Raw genomic sequence first — 13,186 nt, forward strand, 5'->3', positions numbered from 1 at the left:
GCAGTTGCATGGTAGATGCCACTGAATATCCAACCACTGACCAGATGTGTATTTTTTTCTTTTAATTAAGAACTATTCAAAATAAAACACTTCTGTAACTACAAAATGTTTAAGTGGAGAAGAAGTAGTGTACAATGTAACATTTTGTCAAGATACAAGTAATTAAAGGTGGTGCATATCAAGAGAAAAGGGAGGAGGGAACCAGCCTTAAACGATTTCAAAGACTCAATTGTGCATTTGCTTTAAATGACAACAAAAATTTGAACACACAGGTGGACACTACACCGCAGCAATGTGCGACTACTTAGAAGGTACACCAGCTTCAGTTCCCCCCGACGAAAGTCCACAAGATAGTTCCAAAATATTCCTGCCTTAAACCCATACTGATAATGCATCCGATCTGAACAATGCTCTCATGCAATAAGCTGGAACTCTAGTCACTTCATCACACTTTCCTAAGCCCTTCCACCACTAATCAACCTTGTACCTGAAATAGTGTTCCTGTTGCCTCATCATTAAACTAAAAATAATCTCTCATCTATTTGTCACATTAAGGTTCTCAGAATATAGAATACAAATTTCAGACTTAGATATGTCTTCCACTTACCTTCTCAGCTGGTACAATTACTGGAGTATTAAGAAAAACATTGACGAAGTTGTGGCTATTGCACTACAGCTACTTGACATACCCACAATTTGGGCTGGATGAACACTGGCTCACAGTTGCCTACGGCTGCCGTGACTCACCTGATCGTGCAGTTCTCGACCTGGAGCTGCTTCTCGCGCTCGACGCGCACCATCAGCTCGCGGTGCCGCCGCTGCTCCTCCTGCAGCCGCTCCTCCGCCCTCAGCTCTGCCTCACGGACTTGCTCCTCTAGCATCAGGACCCTGCAACCAGAAGTAATCACTAAGAAATGCAACAACATACTTCATACTGAAACACACTGCACAGCTTTTGATTCCTGGACACACCTAAGAAGTAATTTATACTGGGAAAAATGAAGTGTGTGAAGCTGTGAACACTGCTTACTATCAGACTGATTCTCCAGTATTTCCATACCTGTGGGATATGTTGATCAAATTTTCATCCTAATGTGAAATTATTTTCAGTGCAGAAATAAGCAATTCCAACAGATGAGGTGTAAGGACATGGCAGCTAATGTGTGTATAATGTTACTGGAACTTTTCAGGTGGAGAACGCAACACAGCATATCCAGAGGATGTGAATGTGAAACTTACCAACACCTTTCAGACTGTGAGGAAGGTCGAATCATTGGCACAAGTGACACGGGAGTATAAAACAGACAGATCACACAGACAGAAGCTGTATGGCAATCATTGCAAAATGTGTGTTTATGAGATGGACTCAGCCCACAGTGGGGCAAGAAGTACTGGCACAGATCCTTCCAGGGCTACACCCTGAGAAGACCACAGGGTTGGTCGACTTGCTTTGACAAATAGACAGGTGACAACAGCCGCAATCTGGCAGAGGTTACAGGCAGAGTGTCACCACAAACTGTACAAAACAGTTTACTTGAAGCTGGGAATAGCTCTCAAGTTGCCATGTGCTGCTAACTGCTAACACCATATGACAGACTTGCATGGTACAAATGGTGAAAGGTCACAGAACGATGCGATTCTCGAGACCAGTAACACTAAATCCCAGAATCATGGTATGGGTAGTTATTGGATGTGACAACAGCAACGATTTGATAATTCTTGAAGGGAGGATAAATGCTTATCAGTATATGCAAGAATGGTAAACCCTATTGCCATACCCTTTGTGAGCAAACTACAAAATCAAAACTGCAGTTCACATTACAAACCCCTTGAGGAATGCACAGATCCTTGGCAGGACTGCAGAGATCACTGGTGAGTTGTACAAAAAGTGTGCCTGGATGCAGCAGTAAGACATACTTTCATGCAGGGCTCCAGCCAATAGTCTTTATAAACTGACACAGCATGTTTTTTAGACACAGCAACAAATTTCTTAACATGACATTTCGGCGTTGTTTGCTTCCATGATAACAATTAACACAACAGAGTATTTGTGCCCATTGACAGTTATACCTCATACTGACTATTGTGGTAAACATTAGTTTCACAGGGAATGAAAATTAAATCATTTAAAACCAGTTATGTGATGAACATCCCAGGAAAGATCACTAATACCAGACCAATGCTTCACAGCAAAGCTGTTTCCATTCCCATCAATGTGTATCACTCCAGCACGCAATTAAAATCTGTCAGGAAATTGCTGTATACTACACTTGCAAGTCAGAGTGTCAATCTGGAAAAATCCTAGACTTAAGCAGCTTCGTTAATATTATGTCTTCTGAACTGTCTAATTAGTTTAACTACTCACATTTCATCAAATCATTTATACTGGGACTTTCATTTCATCAAAAGAGTTCACTGTTGCACTGAAGAGGACTACACAACTGTTTGCCATAGCGCAGCTAGAAGAGAATCATCCAGTACAGCCCAATCAAGCTTCAGACACCTACAATTGGTGGATTAAGTAATTAACAAGCCCAAATTGTAATGCCAGCTCAGTGCAGTTTCACAGTGGAAACAATTTATTATTCTTAGCAAATTTCCTCTATCATTAGCTAGTAAAACTTTCATTGCGATGTCATTGCACAATGTATAATTTGAATGCTTTAAAATTAACTATCAAAATGTTTAACTGTTAACTGTCAAACATGTTCAGTTTTGGAATTATGTACTGCACATTGCTTGGAATTTAACTTCTCCTTAATGTTCCAGTCTTCAAGATGAAGTACAGAGGCACTATATCAAGGTCACAAATGGGGAAATCATGGCAAGTGTGGTTGGAGTTCCTGGCAAAGGTTTCACAACACCCATAATTAATTACTTCGACAACCAGCTATGTACTGCAACTGGTGCATTAGTCAATACATTTTAATAACAGGCTGTTTTGAAAGGCAATACCACAATTTCATATGCTTGTATGGATGTTTCTAACCTCACAACTATCCTGTTAAGGTTAAAAACATGCCAGAAAAAAAAACCACTAGAAACTATTATGTATCCAAACAATCCTGGAGATGGATATAGCCTCAAATGCCCTTCAAGAGACTCAATGGATTACATGAAAGTTTACGGCAAGATGCCATATCCATTGTTGGTATTATCTAAGAAATTTAAAAGAAATAATTAGGCTTGATTGATTTTTTTAAATATTTTATTTTGATGGTAAGCACTTTCAATCTTGACGATCATCAGACCATTATACATCTCCTTAAGTGGTGTGCAGGGACACTGAGCAGAGTACAAATATATGTCATGTGACACATTCGTCAAATACTTAACCCTGTGGTGCACGAATTTCACTGCAGTGAACTACTTATAATGGTCAATTTTCTGGCGTTTTCAGTCATGAGGCTGTAAATGCATGCAGGACACAACACCAGTAGGGAGTGTAACTGAAGTGAACTGTGTGCACTTGCAGCCTCGGGACTGACTGAAAATGCCAAAGAAGCACCCATTAACAGCTGTCCACTGTAATGGACGCTATGCACCACAGGGTTAAAGAATTTTTGAATGTGTCTCTTCACATATGTTCATGCTCTGCTCAGCATCTCTGCACACTGGCTAAGAAGGCATGCAATAATGGTCTGATGATGATCAAGACAAACTGGTTACCCTTACAATATTTTTGCAATCAGGACTGCTTTGTTTTTAATGTTTCTCCCCACCTCACTAAGTGCCTTCCAGAGAATAGGTTTGAATGTGGATTCGACATGGTACAAAAAATTTCTTGTGTTCCTGAACAGAGGAAGATCAACCCTTAAGAACGGAACACTACCAAGGTCCAATGTTGCCTACTGTGAACTGCTGCTTTCCTTCATCACCCAACCTCAATCATTCATATTTCCCATAAGTAAAGTACCACAAGAAGTCCTGCAAGTGAGCCAGGGAGAATGTGAGGGGAATTGTGTCTGCAGAGAAGGAAAAGTCTCTTTTCCCCCAAGACCATCGATTCTCACCATAGTAACAGCACTGAGCATGTCTCAGTGTAGTGAGGGCTACATATACAGGTGGCGTTGCCCTAGGTCAGAAACCTTACGATGCCCCTCCCCTCCTACGACACAGCCTTTCAATTTTCGTATATTTATTTTTCCTCTACAAAATTCAAATTATGAACATGTTTTAAAAATTACATTACTTAAAAGAACACATCATGGCCTCCACATTTAAATGTTGTCCTTCAAATTTGCATTTTTATGCTTGGAAAAATATTCGCCAATTCTTCCTTTCTGCGTTCAATAGTTCGTTTTCTTTTTTGTACCCGACTTACGTTTTTTTTACGCTGCTCATCGTGTCGGAAAAATTAAAAAACACCTATAAAGTGTTCCACGTTTTCAAATACCGCTCGTGATAAGACGGATAATCCAAAATACACGTTTGTCATGAAAACTGCTATTTTACCATATTCACGAAGCATATAACACGTCTCAAATATGCGAGCCCACACCAATACTTACGCGTTACTCGTCGAAAACTGCCAACTAATTTACAAAATCACGCTTAAAACAATGGGTTTCTTAACTTTTGCTTTCATTTCTTTCGAGAAATAACCAACCGTGTTTTTATGTTTTTGTTTACCATTCGCTTTTTTTCCTGGCAACGGTTCTCCTCCGGAGTCAAAATACAGGTATAGTCAAAAGAACTTTGTGCTGCTTAGTCTCTCGACAGATAAACGCATCCTGTGCTTCGAATTCCTCGATCGACTCCTCGTCGTTCACTTTCTCTACGTAACACACTTTGGTCAGTATATCCGGAGTCACTTAGCTGCTTAAGTCACGGTTCATAGACATCACCTATAGGCCTTCACACCCAGTAGTTTTTATTACCGTCGCAAATATTCGTTCTGATAACAGAATATTCCGGGTTTCTTTTCGTATTCTTTGTCGAATGTTTAAGCGCAGCAAAAACAAAGCCTCCCACGAAATTACACAATGGATATTTGATCGAATTTTCATATCTAAGCGAATGGCGGGAAATGGACGAATGGGATATCAAACTGAGCAGCGTGAGGTATAGCTTTAAAAAAAAATTGCTTGAAAGTAATCAAGATAACAACAACGAACTTTGGGATTTGAGAGAAAACTGAAATATTCCACGAATAGCTGATGTTAGCTATGTAAATTAAATGTCAAAGTTTCTCTCTGCAAGAAGTAGCCAATTTTCGCGCAAAACTTTGCTTTGGTGTGATATTTGCTTTTTAAAGCGTTTATTTCGAATCAAGTACTAAATAGGGCAATTCGAGAACAACAGGCATTATAAAGCCAAGTGAGATGCCAAAAATTTTCTTTTCTTTCTGCATAAAACTTGAAAATATAAAAAATGGAGAACGTTCAAGTGTTTTATGAAATGATTCGTCTAAATGAAAGAGGTAAAATAGATTAAAGAAACATTTGATGCTTATGAATGACCCTTTAAATCACAAACCCGCGATTGAGCGAATGAAGTTGAAGTGTTTAACGTAGAATTCTTAAGAGTACTAGAGGATATTTATCTGGTGCATTGCGTAGACCAGTGATTCCATCCGGGGAGTAATATGAAATTTTCTGGGAGGTAAAAACTAAACGATTTAATTCTATTTGTCACGAAACTAAATTATTTTCAAAAGATCACTACTACTATCACAATTTTTGTAAGACTCTAATATTGGCTATATAAGTTATAAATAATTACTTTTTTTCAATTAGTGGCAGTTTGAGATGAGGTTACAAATTCCTCACATAGTGCACCCACTACAAACCTATGATGTTCCACATCATTACGAAATATCGTATTCATGATCCATGGAACTAGTATTAATCTAATCTAATCTAATCTGTGCTTTGCCCCGTACATCGCTGATGATAAAAGTGAGACATATTCCTAACAAATACTAAATATGTCAAGAAAATGTCTACTCAAAGTTGTAGATAGTACCTGCAGTTGTCCAGAAATTGCTTGATTACTCACTTCGACACAGATAAATAAATTGACAGCACAACACTACAGTAACTACATAACGGCTACTATAGTGCTGTACCCAGTATTATTACTACTTCTACTATTAGTATTAGCGGCTGTGGTCAGCATTAGGCATTAAGGGCCTGAAGTCCTCCAATTTCTTCCAGTTCAGAAGGAGTGTAGTAATCAAGTGATTTACGTACACTACCTAAAGTGCACACATTTTAACTTTGTTGATTTTAAATGGGGCTGCCGTGTGCAGGTCAACCAAGTGCCGCAATGAAGAGGAGTAATGCTGGGGAAGGGGATTTGGTAACAATGAGGACAGTTGAGGATAGTTGGCTTTCTTATCTGAGAAGGGGCTGTGAGTAGCACTTGCGATGCACCAAGAATCTCTGCGTCGTTCGTTCTAACTCTCTCTCTCTCTCTCTCTCTCTCTCTCTCTCTCACTCTCACACACACACACACACACACACACACACACAATATCATTCATGTTCCATCATTATAAAAATAAATGTGTTCCGAGAAGAGTGTTTCATTTTACAGGTTAGGTAGGTGCTAAAGTAGGTGATAATGTACGAGAGGGGGGGGGGGGGGGGGAGATACTAGCTAATGTCTGAATGCACTCAGGGCAGATGGTTGGGAACCACTTGCGTAGACCGTGCAGTTTACTGTTGTGCGGCCTTACACATATTTTTATCATCTATGCCTCTTGTACTCCATCAAATTCTAAGCTGAACATTGAACTTCAAATTCTCAATCGGCACCTCATTGGAGCGTCATCCAAAGAAGCGCGAAATGTTTGTCTAATGTATTTTATTTCGTACTTTTACACGAATCATTTCTCAAAACGTTTGACTGTTCTTTTCCAAAAATTTATTTTATAAGTAATGGCAGGTGCCGTAACCTGACTTCCGAGAAACTTGGTTCAGCTGAAGGGAGGTAATGAAACAACCGAATATTTGTCTCGGCTTACACGTAGATTTCGTGGAAAGATTCGAAACAGATAATTTCCGAAAACGACGAAGATTGCGCGAAAGCAAGTTTGCCACAGCTATATTTCTTCGTATGAATCTCAGTCGGGGAAAGAAACGTCGTGAACATTGCCGAAAATTCCACGCGTTGGTAGTAATTTCGCAGCAAACTATGCATAACGGATCACTTTTCCGAAAACAGGCGCTTGCAGTTGATCATGGCATCACAACCATTTCACAGAAGACAATTTCCGTTTATTTATTGTATTTTTAAATTCACTCACCAGACATAAAATTAGTAGGCGAATGTGAACAACGTTTCAGTAGACATTGCAAAACATTCAGCTAGCATTCTTCTACGGCATCAGTAGACAAATGAAAACAAAAACTAAGAACATAATAATCAGGGTTCGAACATGGGGCGCAAAAGTGCGAAGCGGCGACGTTAGGCTCTGTGTTACAAATTTGGTTGGCAGAAATGTAGTCACTGTACATAACTGCTGACAGTTGTGGCCACGAGCGTACGGTCTGAAGAAGACCGGGCTCTGAACGGCCATACGGCACTACCGAGGAGAAGACCATCGTGTTCGGCGTATGGCTCTGGCGCATTGTACTGCGTCTGCAGCAGCAATTGGAGCAGCACTTAGCTACCACATGGACACAACGAACTATTACAAATCGGTTACTTCAAGGACAGCTCCGCGCCAGTTGCCCGGTAGCGTGCGTTCCACCGACCCCAAACCACTGCCATTGTCTACGTCATTGGAGGACTGAGTGGAGGTCTGTTGTGTTTTCTGATGAAAGCTGGTTCTACCTTGTTGTGGCCGTGTGTTGGTTAGGAGGAGACCAACTGAGGACTTGCAACCAACCTATTAGTGCACTTCCTAGACACACTGGGCCTACATCTGGAGTTAAGGTCTGGAGTGTGATTTTGTACGACAGCAGGAGCACTCCCGTGGTTATCCCACGCACCCGACTCCAAATTTTATACGTCAAACTGGTGATTCGACATGTTGTGCTGCCATTCATGAACAGCATTACATGGGGTGTTTTCCAACACTATAACGCTCGCCCACATACCGCTGTTCTAACCTAAGTTGCTCTACAGAGTCACAAGTTGCCTCTATCTGCTCGATCACCAGATCTGTTTTCAAACGAACACACATGGGCCATCATCGGACGGTAGTTCCAGCGTCATCCACAACCAGGATTAACCGCCCCTGTATTGCCCGACCAAGTGCAACGGGCATAGAACTCCATCCCACAAACTGACATCTAGCACCTGTGCACCACAATGTATGCATATTTGCACACTTGCATTCAACATTCTGGCAGTTACACCGGTTATTAATGTACCAGCATTTCACATTTGCAATGGCTTATCTTGCGCAGACACTGAACTGCAACCTTACAATGTTAATCACTTAAATATGTTAACTAGACAAATGTATTCCCGAAATTTCATTACCCTACATTGTTTATTTTGTGGTGTTGCAATTCTTTTTCGTCAGCGTATGCAATAAATGTTCGACACCTGTGAATCCCAATTGTAATTTTACAATTAATGTAACGCCCTCGTATTCCCTAACCTGATCGTTCCAATGGCTCTGAGCACTATGGGACTTAACATCTTAGGTCATCAGTCCCCTAGAACTTAGAACTACTTAAACCTAACTAACCTAAGGACATCACACACATCCATGCCCGAGGCAGGATTCGAACCTGCGACCGTAGCAGTCCCGCGGTTCCGGACTGCAGCGCCTAGAACCGCACGGCCACCGAGGCCGGCCCCTAACCTGATAAACATCCTTTATTGTATGACTATATGATAGCGGAACAAACACTGGTAGCAGTTATTTCTGTAAAATATCTGCGAGTATGCGTACGGAACGATTTGAAGTAGAATGATCATATAAAATTAATTGTTGGTAAGGCGGGTGCCAAGTTGAGATTCATTGGGAGACTCCTTAGAAAATGTAGTCATCAACAAAGGAGGTGGCTTACAAAACACTCGTTCGACCTATACTTGAGTATTGCTCATCAGTGTGGGATCCGTACCAGATCGGGTTGACGGAAGAGATAGAGAAGGTCCAAAGAAGAGCGGCGTGTTTCGTCACAGGGTTATTTGGTAACCGTGAGAGCGTTACGGAGATGTTTCGCAAACTCAAGTGGCAGGCTCTGCAAGAGAGACGCTCTGCATCGGGGTGTAGCTTGCTGTCCAGGTTTCGAGAGAGTGCGTTTCTGGAATAGGTATCGAATATATTGCTTCCCCCTACTTATACCTCCCGAGGAGATCACGAATGTAAAATTAGAGAGATTCGAGCGCGCACGGAGGCTTTCCGGCAGTCGTTCTTGCCGCGAACCATACGCGACTGGAACAGGAAAGAAAGGTAATGACAGTGGCACATAAAGTGCCCTGCGCCACACACCGTTGGGTGGCTTGCGGAGTATAAATGTAGATATAGTATACTTCTACGGAAAAAGGTAGATAAATAAGATAAAATAAATTAAAATAATAATCTGGTTTGGAACACGGGACGCAAAAGTGAGAGATCGTGATGCTAGCCACTACGCTAACAGTTGAGCTGACGTTCTCGCGTGCTAAGTACGCCGATAGTTTGACAGTCGTTTTCTCTGTAACCTTCGAGTATCTACGGATAAGCCGAAACACGTGTTTGCTTATTTTGTCTCCTCTTCCACTGAGCGAAGTTTCTGGTAAATCGGCATATGACACTTGCCGTGTCCGTCTCTTCAGTTACCTTATCATGCCTACAAACATATCCCTTGTGCGTGACCACCGTGTTGCAATTAGCAGCTGCTGGAGACTCACCTGGCCTGGAGGGCGGCGCTGTCCTGTTTGGCGCGCGTGTAGCGGTCATCCGTGTTGGTCTGGTTGTCCGCCAGCACGTTTACCTGCTGCTGCAGCATCTGGACCTGCACACACAACACAAACAAAGGCCGTTAATTTCACACACCACTCCGTACGTTCGAAAGTTACTTCCTCCCTGACACAGGAGAGCCTGTTGGAGATCACAGCCATAACGAGCACATCCATGTGCTTGGAGCTATATGCCAGTTATGCATTTTGGAGCAGCTGTTTGAGCTGTAAGGAAACACAAATTATGCGAGTCGCCATTTTATGAGGGGTGTCCTGGGCCATAACGAAGCCCCAAGGAGACTACACGCGTTTACACCGAAAATTGTCCTGGGCAGCACAACCCCATACGTGTAACGGGAATCATTGACAACGAAGGTGTGCAATACACGTGACAATCATCCTCCGTGGAAAGAAATTTCGTCAACAAGAGCACCGTGAGAACTGACTAAAAATCTCGGGCCACCATGAGCTTGGCAGTGAGCATGACCGTCCAATTTGAGCTTGGGGATCCACATCCACTGTACCGATGCTTCGGTGGCACCCGCGTGCAGTGCAAGGATCTGGTAGTGGGTTGGGTTGTTTTGGGGAGGAGACCAAACAGCGAGGTCATCGGTCTCATCGGATTAGGGAAGGAACCGATGTAGGGAAATCACGGAAAACCTAAATCAGGATTCCCGGACGCGGGATTGAACCGTCATCCTCCCGAATGCGAGATTAGTGTGCTAACTACTGCGCCACCTCGCTCGGTTCTGGTAATGGGTACCCCCAGACATGATTACCAACTAACTGATCGATCGCTGATTAACAAGACTTTTCTGTAAGCTATGCAGCTCCTAAATACAGATTAGGACGAACCACGGTCCTCTGAAAAAGTAATCAGTTGTGCACCACATCGCCTGGCTGGTTCAATGGAGTACCAGTGCGTGGGAGTAAATTCCGTTGTAACAAACTGACTGGAGATCTGCACGGATAAGAAAAATGCTATCCATATCCGCGAATATCAAAATAATTTAAACCACTTTATACCGTTCGGCAAGCTGGAGTTCCTACGATAGGTCTGCATCTGGACTGGTTTTTCGTCTGTTGTTGTCAGCGTTGGTAATTCACATTCCACAGACTAAGAACGTACAAGCATAACCAAATTGTAAAACAACCGTCTTCGATAATTACTGTACACGGATACTGTGAAATACTCTGCAGTGTATTTCCTCCAAAAATGGTTCAAATGGCTCTAAGCACTATGGGACTTAACATCTGAGGTCATCAGTTCCCTAGACTTAGAACTTCTTAAACCTAATTAACCTAAGGACATCACACACATCCATGCCCGAGGCAGGATTCGAACGTGCGACCGTAGCAGCAGCGCGGTTCCGGACTGAAGCGCCTAGAACCGCTCAGTCACAACGGCCGGCCGTATTTCCTCCACAATGGGAAATAAAGTAACGTACACGTTGTAGTCACATCTTGCACTCTACCGGTATTAAATGTTGACTATATATAGTTCGTTTACCAAACGTATGTTAATGCACAACAACAACAACAACAACAACAACAACACTACGTGCTATATTACTTAGTGTTCTTGCAAAAACTTCTTTAAAGTCAGTGCCGCCATTAGACTGTGTTTTATTTGCAGTGTTACATTTACACGATCACGATTTCGGCTTTAAATTGCCATTATCAAGTGTTTTAATGTAATACAGTGCCTAAGTTGGTATACTGTCGTATTTAAAATACACTATTAGACACATATTCAGTGATAAAACAAAGCACTAGGCTTTTACAGAAATATTGACCCTCAGACAATGTGTCTAATAGTGTATTTTAAATACGACAGTATGCCGTCTTAGGCACTGTATAACATTAAAACACTTGACAATGGCCATTTAAAGCCGAAATCATGATAGTGTAAATGTAACATTGCAAATAAGAAAGTCTAATGGCGGTACTGAGTTTAAAGAAATATATTATGACTGTGGCCCCACATTACGAAGAAATTATTCTTGCAAATACTTTTAAGAAAAACTTTGTTAGCAGCACTGACCTTTTTTTATACAGAACTAATTTTATTTCTTATCTGTCACAGGTGAGTGAGACCAAGACGCGAAGATTCGAATCGATGGAATGTGCCGCCATATCGCTTACTGGCAGCTGTTGGTAATTACTTGAGCGACCTCCGCTAACGTAAATTAAACCGGAATGACTCTGCTGTGATATTTCACATTCAAAAACGGATAATACAAAACACAAATTTTGTAACGAAAACTGCTGTTTACCATATTTACAAAATACGTGACATGTTAATATCCGCACGGATACGGATACACACGGTAATACTGACTTTGCATCACAATCGATCGATCGCACCAGGAAAATTAGGAAGGTCGCCATCTTTAGCCGCTGCAAACGTGAACAACACAGCTACCGTCTTCAGGACACTGCTAGTTCAAGTCAATATTGCGGGATTCCGTCTCGAATCGGTAACAGTGATTATCAATTAATCATCATCATCGATCGCTTTTGATGCTAGGTCAGTATAATTGTGCGTACCCGTATCCGTGCAGATCTGTAGCCATGGATTAATGACAAACTCAAAGTAGTGCTTTAGCGCCTTTTGAGGCTAGAATATCCTTAGCACTACTGCATGTTGTGCGCCAGCTTCACTATAATATTTTGTAGAATACACAGGGCATCTGTCAACTAATTGCCTAGTCAGTCAAGCTATATTTGCCTCCTTTTCATTTTAAAAATGCTCATAGTGCTCAATATTAATGTGTCTGCTTGAACATATCCCTGCAGAAAAAAGGGAAATTCTTCTTCGGAAAAAACTCCTATTTAACGTAGGAAAAATACTGCATACCATTTGTTCTTTAATTCGTTGCTCCGTTCAAGACTTTACAATATACATCATTTGTGCAGAAAGACGAGAAAAAATATTGATGCGGTGTGATACTTTTCTTTGCTAATTAGACTTAAGTCGTTAATCATTAAACTGCGAATCCGTTAAATGCGACTGTGTAACAGTTACGGAACTCTTTTGTCAAAAATTTCAAATCCCCTTTCCTCTAAAGAGACATATTCTGGAAAGCATGAAATACAGGAATATCAAGAAATTTTACAAAAAATCGCACTAACTGATGAGTTAAAGTGGTTTGCATAACGTGCTGTATATACAAAATGATTACTACTCTGATGCATAATGGGAGTTCTGATGGAAACACAAACACTTCTCCCAAAGTGCTGTCACAGAGAAAGATAACATTTTTGGCTTTATCAGCAGCTATTCGTCGAAATACTCCCATGTGTGCTTCCAGTGACGCAAAATAAAGCTGAAACAAAC

General features: G+C 41.5%; 1 protein-coding gene across 5 annotated transcripts in view; it reads right to left on the reverse strand.

Annotated features, from left to right (window-relative positions):
- Positions 1-13,186, reverse strand: part of LOC124790108 (rab11 family-interacting protein 4) — a 965,431-nt gene that overhangs the window by 17,160 nt on the left and 935,085 nt on the right. For all 5 annotated transcript variants that reach the window (XM_047257679.1, XM_047257680.1, XM_047257677.1 and 2 more), the window contains 2 exons: positions 9,799-9,902; positions 748-888 (listed from right to left, as the gene is read on the reverse strand). In XM_047257679.1, coding sequence (XP_047113635.1) covers positions 748-888; positions 9,799-9,902 — 245 coding nt within the window. The remainder of the gene's footprint in view (positions 1-747; positions 889-9,798; positions 9,903-13,186) is intronic.

Source organism: Schistocerca piceifrons, chromosome 3 (assembly GCF_021461385.2).
Source record: "Schistocerca piceifrons isolate TAMUIC-IGC-003096 chromosome 3, iqSchPice1.1, whole genome shotgun sequence".
Lineage (NCBI taxonomy): Eukaryota > Metazoa > Arthropoda > Insecta > Orthoptera > Acrididae > Schistocerca > Schistocerca piceifrons.